Source organism: Lampetra fluviatilis, chromosome 48 (genome assembly GCF_964198595.1).
Source record: "Lampetra fluviatilis chromosome 48, kcLamFluv1.1, whole genome shotgun sequence".
Lineage (NCBI taxonomy): Eukaryota > Metazoa > Chordata > Hyperoartia > Petromyzontiformes > Petromyzontidae > Lampetra > Lampetra fluviatilis.
The window spans coordinates 5,842,677-5,866,716 of NC_136322.1; the positions used below are offsets into that span (position 1 = coordinate 5,842,677).

The window sequence follows — 24,040 nt, forward strand, 5'->3', positions numbered from 1 at the left end:
CTCCAAATATACAGGCGTCATGGTCGGGATGAAACCCACGACCTCACAATAGCAGGTGAGGAAGTTAATATATCCTAGCCACCATTGCGCCTAGCGTGGGGGGCAGGGGTCGCCTTGGCCCCCTGGTAGCCAAAGCTATGAGTTGGGGCCCTCTTGACAACCACAATGAGATTTGTTTTCGATAACAATGTCAATTGCGGTTTCTATATATTTCCATGAAAATGCTTTCACATTAGAACTCCGTTTCTGGGATATTTATTTCATTAGATACGCGACAATTATATTGTAAAGAGGCACTACGGAGCTGCAGTGAATGCATTTTGCAAAAACGGAGCGCCCCTACGGCGTTAAATATTTGAGACAACGTGAGTGTAATTACGATGTGGTTAGGACAAAAGGAGCTACGATATCGAATAGCCTCTATGTGCCACCGTGCGAAGAGACAATCACACTATTTGGGGCCCCACCTGATCGATTTCCGCACCCCCTGAGCTGATGTAGCTAATACGCCACTGACATGGAGACAATGAGAGAGGCAAGGAGATGGGCACTCAGACGCAGAAACAAAGATTCCCCGTATTAACTTAACAAACTGTTGGGGAAAGTGCTGTTAGCGAGTAGCAGCGCCTATGAAGGCCGGAATGGCACATGATGGGGTCGGTGATGAGGCTATCACCGTACCCAGCCGCCTTTGAGACAGGCCTAGAGAGACAGGCATAGGGTAAACGAGACAGACAGACGCAGAGGGACAACGACATAATGGGTGAGAGATGAACACAGAGAGGGCAGGCAAAGAATGAAAACAGCAGACATGGGAATAATCGGAGGCAAATAAGGGAGACAGAGGCACGCAGAGATAAACACAGAGATAAAGAGACACTGAGACCCTGAGAGATCCAGACGCAGCTAGACAAGAACATGAGCACAAGAGAGAAACAAGGAGACCTGAAGACAAGAACACAGCGCGAGCGATTCCTTAATGGTGCGAGATGCAGTTTAACATTTTCAATGAACTCCTTGTATTTATGATGGAGGAAGCATTGCCTTCGTGAAAAAATTGAGTTGTCCTAAGGTTGTCGTGGTGTGGAAAACCATGAGATATCGTTTCAGGTAAGGTCCAAGATTAGTGTCTAATCTGCTTTGTTAAACTGTTCTATCGCTATTGGTGTGCATAGCATTTAAAGTTAATGTCAAAACGAATATGTATTATTATTATTATTCGTGCTTTGCAAAATGTTCGCGGTTTTGTGATAATTGATTAACTTGATTATCAATTGTGTAACTGACAACATCTGCTTCATCGATTGTAAAGATCAAAGGTTAGACTCCTCATGGCTGACGTCGAACTGAAATTGAACAATAAATGGCATAAATTTAGACTTAAAACTTTTTTGACTGCAGGAATTCATATTCTTGGTTATTTTGGTAAAGTCACGTAGATAGAAAATAAAAATAAAAATTAAAAAATAAAATAAATTGAGAATAATAATAGCAAAAAACCCACGTCGTTTCGATCGCAACACAAAGTTTTTTTCCTCTCTGCCTGATGAAGACCGCTTGTGTTGCGATCGAAACGTCGTGGTTTTTTGCTTTTATTATTTTCAATTTATTTTTAATTTATTATTTTTATTTTCTATCTACGTGATTTTTCCGAAAGAACCAAGAAAATGTCAATGGCATCACACAAACGATGCACATTTAATTAAATATTTGTGGACAACTGATGCAATGCTGATCGTCGTATTGTTGAAATGTATTAACCTAACACGTTGGTTTCCGCAAGTCAATACGATTCATCATATATTTTTAGAGTGGGCTATGCAATTATGTGACCAAATTTGTGTCGTAAAAGCCGTCTACCACCCAACGCGGCCCATAAAAATGTTTTTGTCGCATGTTGTATAAGCATTTAAACGAGTGGGTGCTTTGCCGGTTCGCTGATGTAATCAGCATAATCAGGCAGTTTCAGGAATTGTGTAAACGGCCTAATGATGGTGGCTGTAACTATCAGCGAATCGGCGAACAATATCCAATAGTGAAATATTGCGACATTGGCTCTCCAACGCACCGTGGCAACTTCATTAAATTGGCCGTGTCGGTTGGAGGAGGGTTCATGGACGCAACATTTTACTCACGCAACGATATATCAATGACAAATCCCTGACGTCCACTGCTGGCTGAGGACACAGCGTTGGAGACGACAGATGGCCAGAACTTGTAAAAAATTGGTTCCAGTGCATTCGTTCGTTTCTCAGTCCGCTTGTCGTGGTGAGGGTCGTGGCGGTAGCGTCTTGAGTAGTAGCGGGCCAGACTTCCCTTTCCCTGGCGACATACTTCAGCACTACTATATACTGCATTACTATACACTACTATACACTGCACTACGATACACTCCTATACACTACTATACACTACTATGCACATACTCTAGCTCTTCCTGGGGAATTCCCAGGCGTTCTCAGGCCAGCAAATCGACGTAGTCCCACCAGCGTTTCTTGGGCCGGCCCCGGGGTTATAGTGCGGTTTTTTTCATCTTACAACGATTAGACACGGATGTGGGGAGTGGTGGCACAGTGGTTAGTGCACTGCGCTATGAACCCTGTGACCCGATTTATATTTCTGGCCATGAATATCATCCGTTTGACAGTGATAGCTGAACTGTTTCTGCCAAACCTTCCCCCTCCAAGCTCTATCTCCGACCCTTTCACCAATCCAGAATCATCAGAATATGTATTTATACTGGAGGAATCCATTGAGCTATGAAATTATTTTTCAGATGTCTGTGACACAGGGGTGGTGGCCTTTAAGCAGCAGAGGACTGACAAAAGACTGTTATTTGCCATTGTTATTGCTTTGTTTATTAAGATACTTGTGCATTCATTATAACTGAAGGAGTGCAGGTGATTGCGAGGAGTGAAACAACGATCACAGTCACGTGGACGGAGGACGGCGTGGACGCCACCAGCTACGTCTTAGAATTAACCGACCGAATCATACTCACATTCTCGTCCTTCACTGTCTATGGGAGTGCCTCCAACTTCACATTCACGGGGCTGGTGCCTAACAGATACTACAACATCAGCATAACTGTCAACTGCACTGGCGGAAGCAACGTCTCTTCCACCGTGTACGACAGCACATGTGAGTGACCTGCTGCGAGATGGCACTGCAATATTGAGTTTTGATTTCCTTATCACAATCTGTAAAAAAAAGTTTTTCGGGCTGGATGGCTGGCTTCCTTCCTGGCTGGCTAGCTGGCAGGGTGGGGGTGGGGGACATACAGATGGTTACGTAAAAAGGATGTGCCGGTTGATATTTATAAATTTAAAAAATTCCCCTCAATTGCATTTGGTAATCGAGTGGCCCTTTGAAGTCCTCCCATCGTCATCGAGTAACACCACCAGGCAGGTGAAAGTGGGTAGAACCGCTCCCCAACCAGCCCCTCCCGACCCACCCAGCTCCACCCTCCCCACCCGGCCCCTCCCCACCCTCCCCTCCCCTCCCCACCCAGCCTCTCCCTGCCCACCAAGCCCCTCCCTGCACGACGGACGGACACAATAATCCCATGTAGGCTGGTGGAACCAGGTGGTTCCTACCAGTATAAGTGTCGGATTCTGACTTCTCATAAGGAGCGTGCAACCTAGATCCCTCGCATGTAGTTTACAGTAGGGTTCGCGCTCCTATGAGAATCTAATGCTGCCGCTGATCTGTCGGGAGGCGGAGCTCAGACGATAATGTGAGTGATGGGGAGCGGCTGTAAATATAGATGAAGCTTCGCTCGCTCGCCCACTACTCACCTCCTGCTGTGCGGCCCGGTTCCTAACAGGCCGCGGACAACTACCGGTCCGCGACCCGAGGTTGGGGACCCCTGCGGTACACTACCGCCACAAACGCATACACAGCTGTCTGAACACCATACGGCCGGGGCCCTGCTGTTAGACGTGTCTGTGCAAACGTGTACGCACATTTGCATTACTCCCATATCATTCGTACCATCATATAATACTATGATATATTATAAAAGGTTTGGTGGCTAGCTGCCTGGCTAGCTGGAGGAAAGGGAGGGGTCATGTCCAAAAGCGGCACGTGGGGTACTAGTTTTCTTTAAGAAAATATTACAAACCAGTAGTTTGTAATATGGGGAACAAATTGTGATGACATCTCCGACCCTAGGAACAAATTTATAGGTTTTCTGACCATGTTGTGAGGTGTTGGGGGATGGGAAATCCCTCAAACAAGAAAACATAATCGGGGAAAGTGGATATGACCCTACTGGGACTACCGTGCCTCAAATATTGGAAGTAGTAGTCACAACCTGTGAACGGCTGGCTGAGGTGCCATCTGTTGAGGACGTACAGAAGGCGATCCACCTTTCCTCAGCTAACTGCTGAGGAAAGGTGGCGTTTGTGTGCAGACTGCCCTATATGACATCATTACAACACTCTGGACATCTGGACGGGTTCCACAGGATTGGATCGCCGTCCTGATAGCCCCCCGCTTTAATATGGAGGACTACACAGACTGTAACAACTACAGAGACATTAAATTGAACTTCCTTGTCCCCTAAGATAAACTGGCTTTAATATGGATGTACTGTACAAAAATATGTATCTGACATCAATTCTCATGACACATGACATCATGCAGCCTAGCAACGTTCCAGAAACATTCACGTGATAAATAAAGCAAAGGGCAATGTAACACTTTATTTTTTTGCTTTTGTTCCAAGTGTTGACCAATCGAAGTTGAGGACTCTCAGTGATTTGATTTACTCTGTTGCACCCTAAATGCATTTGCTATTCCCCACTGGTCGTTTTGCAGAACCACCCTGAAATGTGACGTACAGAACCACGATACATGGCCAATAAATATCTTTACGAAATCGATTGTAAGAACGTGTTAACGAAAACAAAAAAGACATGAATGCACTTCAAAGCGAAACGAAATGTAAACTGGGAAATCGAAATGTACCGAATAATGCTATATGTTGAAAAACAGTGAACATGTTGCTGATGTTATTAATCCACTTTCTAATGCTGTTTCTCAGTGCCACCCAAAGCCAATGTGACCATCACTGACAAGACAATGACAAGCATGAGCTTCTCGTGGGAGGTTTCTTCCTCCAGTTTGTACTACTATGCTCGCTTGGAAGACGATAACAACATAACCCAGTCCTCGTCTGTGCAGTCTCCGGGTAGCATCACATTCACCAATCTGATTCCTGACACAAACTACTATGCATATGTGGAGACGAGAAATCTTTATTGCTTCCAACGATCTGATTTGGTCATGGATAGAACCTGTAAGTATTTTCAAATCTGCAATTCAATGTCATCCCAATGTCATGAGCAAGGGCTTGAGGACGTGTAACAATCATTTCTGTTTACATGAACGTATTGGCTGTACACTGGCGGTGCACGGTATGTAACATAAGCACGTTTTTGGCAATTATTATTTAATTTCCCGCGATTCGCAAACCGCCGGTCGTGGTGGTGTGTCAAAATCACTTCTCGCGATGCCAAAGCGGTGGGAAGACAGAACATTAAGTGAGCAGGGCTGAACAGGAAGCTTCGAAGTCGGTTGCCATATAGCAGCGCCCAGCCTGATGACAATCGACTGCTCCGTGCTCCAAAAAGGCAAGACTGGACTCTTCGTGCCCTTAGAGACTTGGTCGGATGGTTCCTCGATTAATTTTCGGAATAATTTATTTGGCGGATGGTGTCATCAAAAGATTACGACTCGTGGTATCACCACTGCACGTTCGGAATGGGGGACGCGGCTGCTGAATCTGAGTGCAACTTCTGATGGAGAGTCCTGCAGCTCACTCAAGGGGAAACAGCAACATCGTCGGAACTATGAAAAATAAGAATAGGTTTTACGCTTTATAAGAATGAAACAGGAGGAGTTAAGATGTTCAAACACCAGATAGATTATAGCTTTTGCAAGGAATGAAGTCTGCATTACGCACACGTACTTGTGGCGAACATGCAAACAAACACGCTCTGACAATAATGACATCGTCAGGACTGTTTTATAAGGACCGGTGTATTACGCTGCAAATGGTGTGCCGCCAATACGTCCAAATATATATATATAAACAAATATTTACTTATATATGAACACGACGTGGTACAGAACGTGCCTTCCTCTTCCTCCTCAGTCATTGTCTTGGCATCATTTGCATGCGAAGCATCATTTCACTCCATTGTCTTTTTCACTCGCCATCTCTTTGTCTATATTCTTTGGGTCTTTCGGTAAGTTAAAAGAAAATAGCAAAAAATAACAAAAAAACTACGACGTTTCGATCGCAACACAAGCGGTCGTCATCTGTTATTTTCTTTGAACCTATCTTCGTGACTTTACCGAAAGAGCAAAACAATATTAATTCCTGCAGTCACGAAAGCTTTAAGTCAAGATATATCTCTCTCTCACACACTCTATATTTAAATAAGCAACTGTCACACAAAGCGTATTCATATTAACACAACACATTTAAAATGAAATGTAAAAATCGCGTACTGTCAAATTAATACAAGCATAATTTACGGGGCTGGACTGGCACCCCCCCTCGCCCACCTTCACCACCGTTTTTCCTTGTGGGAAAATTACTCCTAGCTCAAAGCAAATGTCGGGAACGCAACCCCCCGCGTGAAGCGGGGGACTTGCTGTACGTTGGGAAAAACAAGGGTGCAACAACGTTGGAAGTTCTTCTACATCCTGAGCATTCATTCATGCACCGCATTTCCCAGGTCTGTACGACCTCAAAGACCCAAGGATCCTCTCTGTAGTATTGTCAGACTGTTGGAGAAAGTGCTGTCAAGAGAATAGCAGCACCTATGTAGCCCGGCACTGTGGCACACGAAGCAGGCGGGTGGCCAGCACCATACCTCCTTTGCCTCCCTCGTGGCGATGTTTTTACATCCATTTGAGTCGACCTACGGGAGGCCCGGGACCGGTTCAGATATTCGTCATAGTGTTGGTGGCCGTAAGCGGGAATCCAACTTGAGTCTCCGGACTCGAAGCGCAACGTAGCGCTTACCATTACAACTACTATCGCTGCTCTGTAGGACCGCTCCTACCTCTGCACCTGCACAACATCGACGGCAAAACGGCATCGTCTTACTCCACCAGCTTCTGAGACCTTGATCCATGCACGCAATTATTATTGATGTTCGCCAGGACGACTGCAATTCACTCGTTTGCGGTCTCCACATTGTATCTTATTTGACGGTTGCTGATGGATTTAGAATGCCCCTGCAAAGCTTCCTCACCCGTACATAAAAAAAAACGTCATATCACACCAGCACTCCGACTTTCACTCTACTGGCTTCCTGTCAGATCTCAGATCCACTTTTAAGATTGCAATGATTGCTTTTTTTAAACACGGTTTCATGCTCTTGTACCTCCATTCCTCTCTTCTCACATCTCACTATAACTTTTTGGGACGTTTTCACCACCCCAGCAATGAAGGCCTTCATCTTACAAAGCCCACAGTCATCAACCTTCATTTCCACGGTGGAGGTCGCTTCTGCTCTCGAATGTCTGGAATTGTCTCTCTCCCTTGAAACTCCTAACGCGTTGAGAGCTGCTTTCCTTGTTCAAGTCAAGACTTAAAGCCCTCTTTGTTTTCACAAGCACGGAGCTAAAACAATGTTTTTCCAAGTGAAGCATTTGCAGATGCGGTTGCATCTAGATGCTATATAAATTGCAATTGTATTGTAGTGTACAACAGCATAACTAAAAACAGAAAGAGCAGTCGCAAGCTCCGTCTGTTGTTTTTACACATCGTATTTGTTCTGCAATCACTTGCTCACCGAGTTTTTACCTCAAATGCCCTTCGTTATGCTGCCTCAACACATACTGTATGCGAGGTCCGACACATTTCGTTATTATTATGACGATCATTATGTTTAATGGATATTGTATGGGTTGATTATTTAAATGTCCTTTGCAACGGGTTTGCAGTGCAGCAAACGATTGTTGTACTGTACAGTAAGTTCTTGCTTAACATGTGTTGTCACACAACGCGGATGTGCGCCGTTATTATAACGCAGAACGCACGCCGTTATTATAACCTGGAATATGTGCCGTTATTATAACACGGAACATGCATCGTTATTAGAACATGGAATGTATGCCGTTATTATAATGTGGAAGGTGCACCGGTATTATGACGCGGATCGTGCGCCATTGTAATGCGGAATGTGAACCATTATAATGTGGAATGTGCACCGTTATTATAATGCGGATCTTGCGCCATTATTATAACGTGGAATGTGCACAGTTATTATAATGCGGATCTTGCGCCATTATTATAACGTGGAATGTGCACAGTTATTATAAAGCAAAACATACGCCGTTATAAAGCGGAATGTTCATTATTATAACGCACACCATTGTTATAACGCAAAATGCACACCATTTTTATAACATGGAAAGCGCGCCGCTATAATGCGGAACGTGCGCCGTTGAAACGCGGAATGTGCACTGTTGTAAAGCGGAACGTGCGCCGTTATTATAACGCGGAACGTGCACCATTATTAGAACGCGCACCATTATTATAACATAGAACGTGCACCATTATTATAATGCGGAACGTGCGTCATAACGCAGAACACGTGCCATTATTATAACGTGGAATTTGCATCGTTATTATAATGCAGAACGCACACCATTGTAAAGCGGAACATACGCCATTGTAAAGCAGAACGTGCACAATTATAACGCGGAACGCATACCGTTATAACGCAGAACGTGCGCCATTGTAACGTGAATCGCGCACCATTGTAAAGCAGAACACACGCTGTTATAACGTGGAATGTACACTCTGAAAACACGGAATGCGCGCCGTTGTAAACCAGTTCCCGAGCGGTCGACGATGAACTACTTTCTGAGCTGCGCCATAAGTCATACAGTGCAGTGATATAGTACGCAGAACGATATGGTTGCGTGGCGTCATGCCATCACTTGTTCCCCCATGGGATGGCCTGCAAGTTGATTATTTTACAGTGTAAATGTGATTATTTAAACGATAATTCTTCACTTGACGTGGCTTTAGTTTAACGCAGCACTCTTCAGGGATGCATCCAGTGCATTAAGCAAGGGATCACTGTACTTCTATGCACCCCCACCCTCCAGTATTCACTGACTCGCACTGACCAGCGTTGTGAGGTATGGTCAAAGGGAAAATGTTGGTGTAACAATTTGTCATCAAAACCTGCAATTTTTTTTTCACAGTGCCAGCCAATGTCAATGTCAGCACCATTGCCAAGAATGCGACCACCATAACAGTGTCATGGAACATGTCCTCTGTTGACCTGTTCTACTATATCGCCTCCTTAAAAGAGCGTCAAGACGGACCAAATATCCAATCTCAGACCAGGACAACATTACCACAGAGCGTTACATTTACTGGTCTGGTGCCTGGAAGGAATTATTTTATTTTCGTGACAATCTACATCCCGGCAACAAATACTATATCAGTCACTTTCACGGAGAGAACATGTAAGTATGTCTCAAGTCATCGCCATCATGATGCCTGCCCCGTAATCATCCATAAATAGATATACACGGGATTATATAGACTGGGAGGGAAGGTGATGCAGAGGGAATAGTCTTCTATAATGCCGCAGATTGTTTTCATGACGCGAATTGCATATAACGGGATGAATGTATTAGGGAACACTTGTTTTTAATAACGTGGATGCGAATTGAATATAACGCGATAGAGTTAACGGATATACATCACGTGTGAGTAGAAATAATGGGTCGTACGGCTGCCTCGGCGTAGCATTGCACAAGGCATTGGGATGATGCTAGATATTTATAGATGCTCACCATGCAACAAAGTCTTTGTTAGGGCTGCGCATGCATCTCAAATGTTATAGTTGACTGATTTTTACCCCCCATATTATATATTATTTATTAACGCGATTTTTTCTTAACGCGCTATTCTTCAAGAACGAAAATACCACCGCGTTTGAGGAGAACAGGCTGTACTATTATTAATATGGGTGCAGAAGTGGCTAACAGGAGTTTTTTTGTTCGTGGACAATAATATAAAAACAGTGACAGGGGGCCACATTTTGACATGGGTGCTGCCATGGTGTAATACTTTAGTCCACGAGACTTAACAATCCAGAGGTCACCAGTTCAATTCCATCTTAAATGGCAGCAGTTAAACAATGGGCAGGTGTCTTTAACCCCCCTCTCCCACCACTCCTGTCCTCAGTCTATCCAGTGGTGTGAGAAAAAAATGTAGGATGAAAACGTCACATCTTCCGTTGCTGCTGAAGTTATTAATGTAAACCACGCCTGTCACCGTTTCACAGTGCCCCCCAAACCTACTTTGTCCATCACTGCCAATACCATGACGAATATGACGGTGTCGTGGGCAACCCTTGCCTCTGACGTGGACTACTTCCTGGTCTACTTGAGAGAGACTGCAAACGGAACCTTAGTCAAAACCAATAATGTAACTTCCAGACCAACAACGTTCAATGAACTGGTTCCTGGGAGGAATTACTCTGTCTCCATAGAGGCTCACAGCGCGGATCTGTCCCAGCTATCAGATGTAGTCATGAGTAGAACCTGTAAGTAACTACAACTAAACCATCACACAAACTCTAGTCATCGACACAGCGGTGGCTTTTGGCTGATTGTTAAATGAGGTCCACCACATTGCACAGCACATTCCGATGCGCTTCTGCAGCCGTCTGGAATGCTCGTCATTCGGATATTAGGAAGCCACTGGAGCTATGCACTTTAAAATCAGCCAGATTGATGAACTGATTTCTTTAGAATGGCTTTTGGTATTTTGATTGTTGTCCTTCCTCCACACCTCCGATTAGCCCAGTTGGCTGCGTACGATGCGAAAGAAGTTCAAAATACATACTTGAGTCCAGTGCAATTTTTCAATTAAATGTAAATTCATTCTCTGTAGCCCCAAGAAACGTCAGTTCTCCTCCCTGCAGCAGCAACATCATCTCCATTTCTCCGGCTCCTCCCTTATTTAACTGATATTTTATCCATATCACAAATTGGAAATACGGTATTGTATCTGACGTGTTGCACGTTACTTTAGTAACTTTAGTTAACGATATACACGCACGCACTTGAACCGAGTCTTGTCAAACGTTGTTATTTGCTGTTGCAGTGCCTCCAAAAGTCGATGTCACCATCAGCTTTAGCAGCCCTAGTCCTACAGCCATGACGGTCTCATGGGTGGCTCCTATTTCAGACGTTGACTACTATGTGGTCTACTTAAGTGAAACGTACAACGCAACAGCAATGAAGAGCGTCATTTTGTCCTCCACCATTACAACAAAAGAATTTACCGATCTGATTCCTGATAGAAGTTATGATGCTTCTGTAACGGCGTACAGTGGCATCTACTACCAACCATCCACCATCATTACCAGAATGACCTGTGAGTTCTTGCCGGATTGTACATTCATTGTAATTACATTATAGACCTGCCATGTTAAGCAATTTCGAACAGGTATGAAGTTTTATTTCAGCATGAATTGTATCCAATAATGTACTTTTAAACTACCTAATTACGAACAAAGTAGGACATTTTAACACTTAAACTTTGACGACCAATATCCATAACATAAGTTTTGAGTGATATTGTGTAAATAGAATGTCGTTCAACCCGCCACCACCCGACAGATAATTATTAAGGTTTATCACTTAAACAAACATGTAAATTCGTTACTAGTGTAGAGGACAAGTTGCGGGCGTATCGTCACGCCCGCCTCCGTGGGCGATGACGTCAAGGGAAGTAACGTCATGCGCGCCTTTGGGCGGGATGATGTCATGTCCCACAAGTGTACTTAAAGCCGAGCCCGTGACGTAAGCGGGGTCGTAGCTGGAGTCTAGGGTCAGAGTAGGTTGGAACGGGGGGCCAGGGGCAAGGAGATAGGAAGAGAAAATAGCACAGCGCCAGGGCTGGAGGTGGCTCTGCTCCTCGGTCGGCCGTGTTGGCTGAAACCACGGCCGGCGCAGAAGAGGCAGCACGGGGCAGCCGGCTGTGACGGGAACCAGTGGGACCTAGCCCGGGACCCTTAACCCCTGGGAAGTTGTTCACCCTTTTGTGATCTTGGAGTTAACTCTAATAAACCTACGGCGGAAGCCCTTAATCTTAACCATCGTCTCTGAGTCGTCTGGAAACAACAACTGGTGTCAGAGTGCCTGCGCTGTCAAGGTCATGTCAAAATCGGCCGCGCGGCGCAATAACCTATCAATGGTACGATCGGATAACGAAGACGGCGTGGAGGTGGCTCCAGCAGCGACTGCGGAGTCTGGGGCCCCGGTGACGGCCCCCGGGGAGGAGACTCGGACAGAGCGGGAGGAGACGGCGGTCGGGGGTGCCAGTGTGCCGCCGCCGGAGGGAGAGGGCGCCGTCGGGGGGCAGCTGTAGCTGCTCCTCCAGGCGATGATGCAGCTCTCTGCCACTATTTCCGAGGTGGGAGCGTCATTCCACTACCCACTACTTTCGAATCTGGCGCCATTTTTCCGACGGGTGCGCCATGGGAGATGGTCGCCATTTCCGCTGCGACGACACAAGCGGGGGTCATTGTTGCTGCGACGTCCAAAGTCGGCACCGTACCAGCCGCGACACAGCTCTCCACCACGGGCACAGACACGGTCCCTCTTCACACCGCGCCTGTGAGGGGGGCCGCCGGTGACGCTGTAGTTCCACTCCACACTGCGCCCGCCGGGGGGGCCCCAGGTTAGGCCGCGTATATGGACCGGACCACGCCGCCGGGGTGGGCCGCTGCTGATGCCGCGGCTCCATCTGTCGCCGTGGATGCGGGAGTGGCTGCGAGTGCCGCCGCGGCTCCGCACCTCGCCATGCCAGCGAGCTTGACCACGGGTGCCATCACGTCCCCGCACCTCACCGTGCCTGCGGGCCGTGTCGCAGACGCCGCTATGGCTCCGTTCACCACCGCTGCGGCTCCGTACACAGCCGCGCCGCCGGCGGTGGCCGCTGCTGCTGCCAAGGGTGCCGTCACGGCCCTGAACCCCGCCGTGCTTGCGGGCTTTGCCGCAGGTGCTGCCGCGGCTCCGTGCCTCGCCGCACATGGGGGGTGGGCCATGGATGCCTCCGCGGCTTCGTACATCGCAGCCGCGGTTCTGCACCTCGCCACGCCGCCGTAGGTAGCCACAGCTGCTGTCGCGGGTGCTGCCACGGCTCCGCACCTCACCGTGCCGGCGAGCCTTGCCACTGGTTTCGTCGTGGCCCTGTACCTCGCCGTGCTTGCGGGCTTTGCCATGGATGCCGCTGTGGCTCCGCAACTCGCCGCGCACATGGAGTGGGCCTCGGCCACCGTCATGGCTCACTACACCGCCGCCGTGGCTCCGCACCTCGCCGCATCGCCGGGATGGGCTGCTGATGCCGCATCGGCTCTGCCCATTGCTACGGGCATTGGACTGGCCGCCGGCGATGCCGCGGCCTCACACCTCGCCGTGCCTGCGGGGTGGGCCGCGGGCGCCACCACGGCTTCGTATCTGCAAGGTGGTTCACGGGGGATGCTGCGCTTCCTCACCTCGCCGCATCTACGGCGTGGCCCATGGGGGCCACAACACCGCCGCCTTTCGCCGCATCGCCGGAGGTTGCCACTGCCCCAGCCGCGTCTCCGCACCTCGCCGTGCCGGCGGGAGTGGTCGCGGGGTCCGCCATAGCTGCGCACGCTGACACATGCTGACACATCTGTAAGGTGGGTCGTGGGCACTGCTGCGCCTCTTCACCTCGCCACATTTACGGTGTGGCCCATGGGGGCCGCAATGCCACCGCACCTCGGCGCGTCTCCAGTGTGGCCTACGGGGGCCACAATGCAGCCACCTCTGTTCGCGTCTCCGGTGTGTCCCATGGGTGCCGCAATGCAGCCGCCCCTCGCCGCGTCTCCGGCGTGGCCCGTCGGAACCACAACGCCGCCGCGCCATGCCACGCCTGCGGGGTGGCCCGCAAGGGGCCGTGGGGTTTCCACACCTTGCCGTTCCACGCGGCCATGGGCTGCACCGGATGCCCCACATTGCGCCATTCGTTGGGGGTGACTGGTTAGCCTTCCAGGACCGGTTCGACGCGGTGTACATGTTGGTTGGCTGGCCAATGGAGGAGGCATTGCGGGCCCTTCCGACCTGCTGGACGAGAGGGATCTGGAGGCCTTCAAGTCAATCCCACCGACCGATAAGGCTACGCTTCCAGCGCCATACATACAGATGGGCAACGTCTTCGAGCCGCCATCCAGTGCGCAGCTGAAGTTCTCGCTACGGCGGCGGAAGGAGGGGGAACTGCCATTGGCCTTCTGCTGTTCGCTCCTGGCCCTGGCGCAGGCCACATACCCTGACCTGGAGGGCAGGGAACTGGACTCGTTAGCCCTGGAAAGGCTCCTTGACCTGGCACGTGAGCTGGGGATCGCCTTGTCGATCAACAACGATCACCAGATCACGTCCTTGGCAGTGGCTGAGAACATTCAGGTGCACCTCTCCCTCTGCCATCAGCTCCGGATGGCGGCGTGCGCAGGGGTCCCAGCACCAAAGGGGGGAGCCGTCTCTCAGGGAGAGGACACCCTCGCAGCCCTGGCAATGCCTGATCGTCGCGGGTGGTGGGCGGGTGGTCGCCGTCCGGAGCAGCTGGGGCGGCCGGGTCCTTCCCATCAGCAGGACGCTGCCACTGTGGCCTGCTTCCACTGTGGTCAGCAGGGCCACATTGAGCGGAGCTGCTAGAATGCCCTGGGAGCCTTCAACCAGCCGTCTCCGGCCCCTCCCGGTCCCTCATCAGCATCGGGCCTCGGGCCCCAGGCGAGTCGCGACGCATCACCCGTGCTTGTGCCGTGGCGAATGGTGGCAGTTAGGGCATTTTGGGTCACATCATAGCATCGGTTCGGGTTGACGAGATTGAGTTGGCCGGGCCTATTTTGGTCTCCAAGACCTTGGCAGTCCCATGCCTCTTGGGGACCAACTTCTTGTCTAGAATGCCCATTCAAATTCTTGTTGATGAGGGCTGTGTGGAAATGCCATCGGGGAGGCAGTTGAATTTCCTGCAATCGCCTGCCATCCTGTCTCCCTTGGTCGCCAGCGTGCAGACCCTGAATAAAGCAGCAATGATCGTGTCGCCGGCCTCACAAATCCTGCTACCCCTTAGGTTGCTCAAACTGCTCAAAGTGGGCTCCACGGAGACGGGTATTCTCCTGTCCCCGTCGAGTTACTTTTCAAGGATGGAGGGATTAGTGGGCGCCTTGACAGCCGTGTCGGGGGGGCCAGGACCTTTTTTTGCAAGTCCTCAATTCAGGGCCAGCGCCGGTCAAAGTCCCGGTCAGCGCCGTCCTGGCGTATGCGCCCCCGGCTTTTCCACCCAAGAGCGATGCCCTGGATGGAGAGGTCGTGGCGGGCGTGATGCGCGTGGCTCTGACGCATCATGGATCGCCACGTTGTGCAACGAGAATGCCTCGTTGTTCCCCGAGGAACGTTAGTGACTCCGCGAACTCATCGAGAGGTTCACCGATGTGTTTAGCCAAAGTAAATTTGATCTGGGACACACTACTCTTTTGGAACACCACATAGATATGGGCAACTCGGCCCCTATTCGACTTAATTCCACCGCTTTAGCCCGGCAGAAAAATAGCATTTCCGCTCGGCATGTCGACAAGAAACACGCGCCTGGGGGTGGGATGATGTCATGTCCCGCAAGGGTACTTAAAGCGGAGCCTGTGACGTAAGCAGGGTCGTACCTGAAGTCCAGGGTCCGAGTAGGATGGAACGGGGGACCAGGGGCAAGGGGATAGGAAGAGAAAATAGCACTGAGCCAGGGCTGGAGGTGGCTGTGGTCCTTGGTCGGCCGTGTTGGCTGAACCCACGGTTCGGTGCAGATGAGGCAGCAGGGGGCAGCCGGCTGTGATGGGAACCAGTGGGACCTAGCCCGGGACCCCTAACCCCTGGAAAGTTGTTCACCCCTTTGTGTTCTTGGAGTTAACTCTAATAAACCTACAGCGCAAGCCCTTAACCTTAACCTTCGTCTCCGAGTCGTCTGGGACCTCTCAACACTAGTACAGCCAGTCCCCTGGTTACAGAAGGGTTAGGTTCCTGAGAACGATCCATAACCCAAATTTTCTGTATGGTGGCGAGTTTAACGACACATTCATATTTACACCATCTAATCCAAAAACCTGTAATATGCATCATAGGATATATTTACTACATGTTTGTTCATTCATTAATTTGTCAATCCGCTTGTCCTGTTGAGGGTCGCGGCAGCAGGGAGAAGGATGTCTGGACTGCCCTACTCAACAAGCTGTTTCATGTTTTATTTAAATATATTTAAAAGAATAGCTCAGTCGTGGAATAATATATATGTTAATCTTCTGTTATATAGTGATTGAAACGAACTTGAAGAATTTAACCCATTAGGCCCTGATGGAAAAGATATGAATTGTTCATGAAATACATTTGGAACAAAATAGATAAATTGTAGAAGATTTTTTTTAAACAAAGTAATTTCTTACAAATTGTTTGCATTCAAACTGAGAAATGTTGCAATTGATCAAATTTAATCCGTAGAAATAGCAAAAGTTAGTTTATAATACAATTCCATAACAAAACGATTAGAATATCAAAATATGTTCACCTGTCTTCACCACTTACACAATGAGTTTGTTATGTCTTCAATGGACCTTTTTCATTATTAGCTTTAATCATTGTAAACCACCTGAAACATTACATCCTTAAAATGTCGTGCTTGCATGTTGTCATTTCAGTGCCAAGTTACATCGTTTTAACCATCACTAGCAAGACTACCACGACCATGACATTGTCAATGACGACTTCTCTCCCATACTCGTTCTCCTACTTGGCCAACTTGACAGAGACTGTGAGTGGAAACTTGGTTACAATATCCCCGATTTACCCAACCATGGCAACATTTACTGGACTGGTTCCTGGAAGGAAGTACTCCGTGTATGTGGAGGGTTCCAATGGGTCCTTCTCATCTTGGTCATATATGGTCATCGTCAGAACTTGTAAGTACCAATGCGGTCATCTTCTCAGACAATATTAATAGACAGTAATCTGCGTGCTATTATATCACTATATGTAAATGCATTGTGTATCTTACACATTGTATTACTTAATTTGGTATTTAAAGCCTTACACCGTGCAATGCTGCCATTGTTTCGGCATTTTAAATAGATGCATGCACGAGTCACACGTTGGTCACATTCACGTGACCAACGTAGCCAACCGATTTAACACCATTGGCTACGTATGGTGCAAAAGAAGTTCAGCACATATACATACCGCAGTGATGAGGTCGTGTCTCCTCACCTGACCTCCGATAATAGCGACAAAAGCTCAGAGGCTCTGCTGGGATTAAACAGACCTCTTTAACAATGTCCTCATTAGAAAGCCCAGCACCTCGTTTGAAACAGGCTTGTGGGGCCTGAAACTAAACGGTGTTTCAAAATGTTAGTCCGTATTACTGTAAACTTTTGACATTATGGCTGGGTAGGCCACTCTGGAAAACTGGAAGGGATCATGGGCCTTCTTTATGCAAACTCTGGCGTGGAAAACTCTTAGCCCTTGCGCGATCAGAACATTTAGTCACAAGCACGGGTAAGGAGTGAGAGTTCAGAGTTGGACGGTCCTCACCCCCGTGGAGCTTTTTGTGGGGTATGCATGCAGAGAGGTCAGGGGGACGAGGCGGTGCTTGGGGTATGACCATCATTCCCCCCTCTCAGACAGCTGAGGAGGACAAGTCCACTTTTAATGTTAATTATTCCCCTACTTTCGTCCCAGATCTCTTATTCTCCCCTCACTATCTAATAATAACCGACACTCCCTCTCGTAGTGCACATGTATGGAGGTCAATGAGCCCAATCTCTTCCCCATCTATGGACCCAGGAGTTTTGAGGGCCTCAATCCACATAATTTTTGTACCTCCCCCAACCCTTGATGGGGTGTGTGGCATATACTGGACTCTTATTTTGTTGCAACAAAAAACTCGTACTTCTCTTATCAATACATATGTAGTGTAATAGCGCCGGTTTGTGGACAGCAGCAACTGTAGTGGACAGACAGTACAGACGCCGGTGAGCGGGAGCACAGCGTGTTGGCAGGGCAGAGGAACCGGAACAAGGGTCATGGAGGACCGCATCTGAAGGCCCCTGAAACCTGCTGGTTGGTTCGAGAAGGGAGGCGTCGTCAGTGCAGCACCAGAACGCGCTGATAGGATAAAAGTAGCCAAGAGCGGGAGCTCGAGGCTGCCGATTCTGGGTGTGAACTCGTCTCGTCGTTGCTTTTGTCTAATGTTGTACTGCCAGATAGTTGGTGGCTGTCTCAGTCAGCACCGTCAGTGTTCAACGGCTAGTGTTGTGTACAGGCTAGGCTAAGAGACTGTAGAGAGTGTACAGGCGAGACCATGAATGTTACTAAAAAAGAAGGTTCCTCCTTCAACCCTTGTCTTCGAATCACTCCACATAGTTGGATCAAAAAAGAAAGAGGGCATATACAAAATATATGGTGATCGTTGTATATAATGTGTTACATGCCACTTTATTGGCTTAAGTTAATGATGTAAGTAGTCTACTTGGTTCTTTCGGTAAAGTCACGTAGAATGGAAATAATAAATTAAAAACATAATAAAATAATTCTCACGACGTTTCGGCCACAACGCAAGCAGCCGTCCTCAGGTGAAGAACAGGTTTGTCGAGAAGACAGTCTGAATGACACACCCCAGGCTTGGAGCGTCTATTTAAGCTGGGTTGGAGGGGGGAGAGCGCCTTGACAAAATAATTTGCATAGCAAGAGGAATTTATCATATTCATGGGAAATGCAGATATGCGATTAGTACTACTTGTGAAATGCGTAGGTGGTGGGCGGGGGGTTTAAAGTCATATTATGCCCGTGCATTATGCGGGATTAGTCTTTGCAATTCATCTGTCCTAACCATGTTTATTTGACATTGCAGTTCCTCCACAAGTCAATGTTACCGTCATCGTCAACAGTCCTACAGCCATGACAGTCTCATGGGTGGCTCCGACTTCAGACGTGGACTATTACGTGGTCTACTTAAATGAAACCTACAATGCAGCAGCAGTGAAGAGCTTCATTTTGCCTTCCACCGTTACAACACAAGCATTTACTGATCTGGTCCCTGTTAGAAGTTATAACGCTTCTGTAACAGTATACAGTGGCATCAACTCCCAACCATCAGACATTGTCACGAATATAACCTGTAAGTATATGTATTGTTCATATTCAGATAATCATTTGGGTGAGCATCATAGACGAAACACATTTTAACGAGCAGCAGCCTTTACCATAAATAGAATCTAGGAATTTTATTAGAAGACATTTGTAAACAATCACAATGTCGTTTAAAAATAATTTGTTTTGAGCCACTTAAAAAATAAATGAATTCTAAATCCAAAGAGAAATACGTTATAATTAATTGCATTGATCCACACAGTTACGTATACTTTATAGAAATATATTAAACTAGCAGAAGTACCCGGCGTTGCCCGGGGGAAAATATATTTCTTAATAACCTTACATATATACACAGATACTAAGGTATTGTCAAAGCCCAGTGGGCTTTGACAATACTCACCACTCACGCTCACCACTCACCCTTACCACTCACCCTATCCCTCACCACTCACGCTTACCACTCACCCTCACCACCACCACTCACCCTCACCACTCACGCTCACCACTCACCCTCTCCCTCTCCACTCACCCTCACCACTCACCCTCACTAATCACCCTCACCACTAACCCTCACCACTCACCAACACCACTCACCCTCACCACTCAACCTCACCCTCACTTCTCACCACTCATCCTCACCAATCACTACTGACCAATCACCACTCACCCTCACCACTCTCCACTAACTCTCACTACTCACCCTCACTACTCACCCTCACCACTCATCCTAACTACTAACCACTTTCTCACCACTCACCCTCACCACTCACCCTCACCACTCACAACTCACGCTCACCACTCACCCTCACTACTCACCACTCACGCTCACCCTCACCACTCACTAATCACCACTCACAACCGCCACTCACCCTCACTCTCACCACTCACCCTCATAACAACCACTCACCCTCACCACTCACCCCTCTCCGTCACCACTCACCCTCACCACTCACCCTCAACCTCACCAATCACCACTCACCTTCACTGCTCACCCTCACCACTCACCCTCACCACTCACGCTCACCAATCACGCTCACCCTCACCACTCACCCCTCACTAATCACCACTCACAACCGAGGGAGAGTGGTGAGGGTGAATGGTGAGAGTGAGTAGTGAGGGTGAGTTGGGAGGGTGAGTGGTGAGCGAGAGTGGTGAGGGTGAGTGGTGAGCGAGAGTGGTGAGTGGTGAGGGTGAGTTGTGAGGAAGAGTGGTGAGGAAGTGTGGTGAGGAAGAGTGGTGTGGGTGAGTGGTGAGGGTGAGTGGTGAGCGGTGAGGGTGAGCAGTGAGGGTGAGTGGTGAGAGAGAGGGGTGAGTGGTGAGGGTGAGTGGTGAGGCAGAGTGGTGAGTAGTGAGGATGATTGGTGAGGGTGAGTAGTGAGGGTGAGTGGTGAGGGAGAGGGGTGAGTGTGAGTGGTGAGGAAGAGTGGTGAGTAGTGAGGATGATTGGTGAGGGTGAGTGGTGAGGGTGAGTGGTGGGGGTGAGTGGTGAGGGTCAGTGGTGAGCGTGAGTGGTGAGGGAGAGGGGTGAGTGGTGAGGGAAAGGGGTGAGCGTGAGTGGTGAGATTGAGTGGTGAGTGGTGAGGGTGAGTAGTGAGGGTGAGTGGTGAGGGAGAGGGGTGAGTGTGAGTGGTGAGGAAGAGTGGTGAGTAGTGAGGATGATTGGTGAGGGTGAGTGGTGAGGGTGAGTGGTGGGGGTGAGTGGTGAGGGTCAGTGGTGAGCGTGAGTGGTGAGGGAGAGGGGTGAGTGGTGAGGGAAAGGGGTGAGCGTGAGTGGTGAGATTGAGTGGTGAGTGGTGAGGGTGAGTGGTGAGTAGTGATTAGTGAGGGGTGAGTGGTGAGGGTGAGCGTGAGGGGTGAGCAGTGAGGGAGAGTGGTGATTGGTGAGGGTGAGTGGTGAGGGCGAGTGGCGGTTGTGAGTGGTGATTAGTGAGGGGTGAGTGGTGAGGGTGAGCGTGAGTGGTGAGGGAGAAGGGTGAGTGGTTAGGGTGAGTGGTGAGGGAGAAGGGTGAGTAGTGAGAGTGAGTAGTGAGGGTGATTGATGAGCGGTGAGGGTGATTGGTGAGGGTGAGTGGTGAGGGTGAGTGGTGAGGGTGAGTGGTGAGGGTGAGTGGTGAGGGTGAGTGGTGAGGGAGAGGGGTGAGAAAGAGTGGTGGTGGTGAGTGGTGTGTGAGAGGGGTGAGTGATGAGGGTGAGTGGTGACGGAGAGGGGTGAGTGGTGAGTGGTGAGGGTGAGTGGTGAGCGTGAGTGGTGAGAGTGAGTGGTGAGGGTGAGTACTGAGTAGTGACGATGATTGGTGAGGGTGAGTGGTGAGCGTGAGTGGTGACGGAGAGGGGTGAGTGGTGAGGGTGAGTGGTGAAGGAGAGGGGTGAGTGGTGAGTGGTGAGCGTGAGTGGTGAGAGTCAGTGGTGAGTGGGGAGGGTGAGTGGTGAGTAGTGAGGATGATTGGTGAGGGTGAGTGGTGAGCGTGAGTGGTTAGGGGGAGGAGTGAGTGGTGATGGTGGGTGGTGAGGGAGAGGGGTGTGGGTGAGTGGTGAGGGTGAGTGGTGAGCGTGAGTGGTGAGGGAGAAGGGTGAGTGGTGAGGGAGATGGGTGAGTGGTGAGGGTGAATGGTGAGCGTAAATGATGAGGGAGAAGGGTGAGTGGTGAAGGTGAGTGGTGAGTGGTGCGGGTGATTTGTGAGCGTGAGTGGTGATGGTGAGTGGTGAGTAGTGAGGGTGTGGGAAAGGGGTGAGTGGTGAGTGGTGTGGTTGAGTGGTGAGCGTGAGTGGTGTGAGTGAGTGGTGAGTGGTGAGGGTGAGTGGTGAGGGTGAGTGGTGAGTAGTGAGGATGATTGGTGAGGGTGTGTGGTGAGCGTGAGTGGTTAGGGAGAGGGGTGAGTGGTGATGGTGAGTGGTGAGGGAGAGGGGTGAGTGGTGAGGGTGAGTGGTGAGGGTGAGTGGTGAGCGTGAGTGGTTAGTGAGAGGGGTGAGTGGTGATGGTGAGTGGTGAGGGACAGGGGTGAGCGTGAGTGGTGAGAGAGAGGGGTGAGTGGTGAGGGAGAGGGGTGAGTGTTGAGGGAGAGGGGTGAGTGGTGAAGGTGAGGGAGAGGGGTGAGTGGTGAGTGGTGAGGGAGAGGGGTGAGTGGTGAGTGGTGAGGGTGAGTGGTGAGGGAGAGGGGTGAGTGGTGAGGGTGAATGATGAGCGTGAGTGATGTGGGAGAAGGGTGAGTGGTGAGGGTGAGTGGTGAGGGAGAGGGGTGAGTGGTGAGGGTGAGTGGTGAGCGTGAGCAGTGATGTTGAGTGGTGAGTGGTGAGGGAGAGGGGTGAGTGGTGAGGTGGTGAGTGTGAGTGGTGAGTGTGAGTGGTGAGGGTGGGTAGTGAGAGTGAGTGGTGAGGGTGAATGGTGAGTGTGTGAGGGTGAGTGGTGAGGGTGAGTGGTGGTGGTGATGGTGAATAGTGAGAGTGAGTGGTGAGGGTGAGTGTTGTGGGTGAGTGGTGATTGGTGAGTGGCGAGGGAGAGGGGTGAGTGGTGAGTGGTGAGTGGTGAGGGTGAGTGGTGAGGCAGAGTAGTGAGGATGATTGGTGAGGGTGAGTAGTGAGGGTCAGTGGTGAGCGTGAGTGGTCAGGGAGAGGGGTGAGTGGTGAGGGAGAGGGGTGAGCGTGATTGGTGAGAGTGAGTGGGGAGTGGTGAGGGTGAGTGGTGAATCGTGAGAAGTGAGGATGATTGGTGAGGGTGAGTGGTGAGGGTGAGTCGTGGGGGTGAGTGGTGAGGGTGAGGGGTGAGTGGTGAGGGAGAGGGGTGAGTGGTGAAGGTGAGTGGTGAGGGAGAGTGGTGAGCATGAGTGGTGAGGGAGAGGGGTGAGGGTGAGTGGTGAGGGAGAGGGGTGAGTGGTTATGGTGAATGGTGAGCGTAAATGATGAGGGAAAAGGGTGAGTGGTGAGGGTGAGTGGTGAGGGTGAGTGGTGAGCGTGAGTGGTGAGGGTGAGTGGTGAGTAGTGAGGGTGAGGAAGAGGGGTGAGTTGTGAGGTTGAGTGGTGAGCGTGAGTGGTGAGAGTGAGTGGTGAGTGGTGAGGGTGAGTGGTGAGGGTGAGTGGTGAGTAGTGAGGATGATTGGTGATGGTGAGTGGTGAGCGTGAGTGGTTAGGGAGAGGGGTGAGTGGTGATGGTGAGTGGTCAGGGAGAGGAGTGAGTGGTGAGGGTGAGTGGTGAGGGTGAGTGGTGAGCGTGAGTGGTTAGGTAGAGGGGTGAGTGGTGATGGTGAGTGGTGAGGGACAGGGGTGAGCATGAGTGGTGAGAGAGAGGGGTGAGTGGTGAGGGGTGAGTGGTGAGGGTGAGGGAGAGGGGTGAGGGTGAGTGGTGAGCATGAGTGGTGAGGGAGAGGGGTGAGTGGTGAGTGGTGAGAGAGACGGGTGAGTGGTGAGGGTGAGTAGTGAGGGAGAGGGGTGAGTGGTGAGGGTGAATGATCAGCGTGAGTGATGTGGAAGAAGGGTGAGTGGTGAGGGTGAGGGAGAGGGGTGAGAGGTGAGGGTGAGTGGTGAGCGTGAGTGGTGATGGTGAGTGGTGAGTAGTGAGGGTGAGTGGTGAGTGGTGAGGTGGTGAGTGTGAGTGGTGAGTGTGAGTGGTGAGGGTGAGGGTGAATGGTGAGTGGTGGTGGTGAGGCTGACTGTTGTGGGTGAGTGGTGGTGGTGAGGGTGAGTGTTGAGTGTGAGTGGTCAGGGTGAGTGGTGGTGGTGAGGGTGAGTAGTGAGAGTGAGTGGTGAGGTTGCGTGTTGTGGGTTAGTGGTGAGGGAGAGGGGTGAGAGTGAGTGGTGAGAGTGAGTGGGGAGTGGTGAGGGTGAGTGGTGAGTGGTG

General features: G+C 49.8%; 2 protein-coding genes across 2 annotated transcripts in view; both read left to right on the top strand.

The window, feature by feature from the left end:
• The window catches only part of LOC144948137 (receptor-type tyrosine-protein phosphatase beta-like), a 34,498-nt gene extending 22,074 nt beyond the window's left edge, over nucleotides 1-12,424 (top strand). The window contains exons 3-8 of the mRNA XM_078877566.1: nucleotides 2,893-3,141; nucleotides 5,048-5,302; nucleotides 9,238-9,504; nucleotides 10,332-10,592; nucleotides 11,156-11,428; nucleotides 12,270-12,424. Coding sequence (XP_078733692.1) covers nucleotides 2,893-3,141; nucleotides 5,048-5,302; nucleotides 9,238-9,504; nucleotides 10,332-10,592; nucleotides 11,156-11,428; nucleotides 12,270-12,424 — 1,460 coding nt within the window. The remainder of the gene's footprint in view (nucleotides 1-2,892; nucleotides 3,142-5,047; nucleotides 5,303-9,237; nucleotides 9,505-10,331; nucleotides 10,593-11,155; nucleotides 11,429-12,269) is intronic.
• Nucleotides 12,425-13,278: 854 nt separating this feature from the next.
• LOC144948138 (uncharacterized) overlaps nucleotides 13,279-24,040 on the top strand; it is a 62,939-nt gene continuing 52,177 nt past the window's right edge. The window contains exons 1-5 of the mRNA XM_078877567.1: nucleotides 13,279-13,522; nucleotides 13,894-13,986; nucleotides 14,123-14,701; nucleotides 16,761-17,021; nucleotides 18,968-19,234. Coding sequence (XP_078733693.1) covers nucleotides 13,279-13,522; nucleotides 13,894-13,986; nucleotides 14,123-14,701; nucleotides 16,761-17,021; nucleotides 18,968-19,234 — 1,444 coding nt within the window. The remainder of the gene's footprint in view (nucleotides 13,523-13,893; nucleotides 13,987-14,122; nucleotides 14,702-16,760; nucleotides 17,022-18,967; nucleotides 19,235-24,040) is intronic.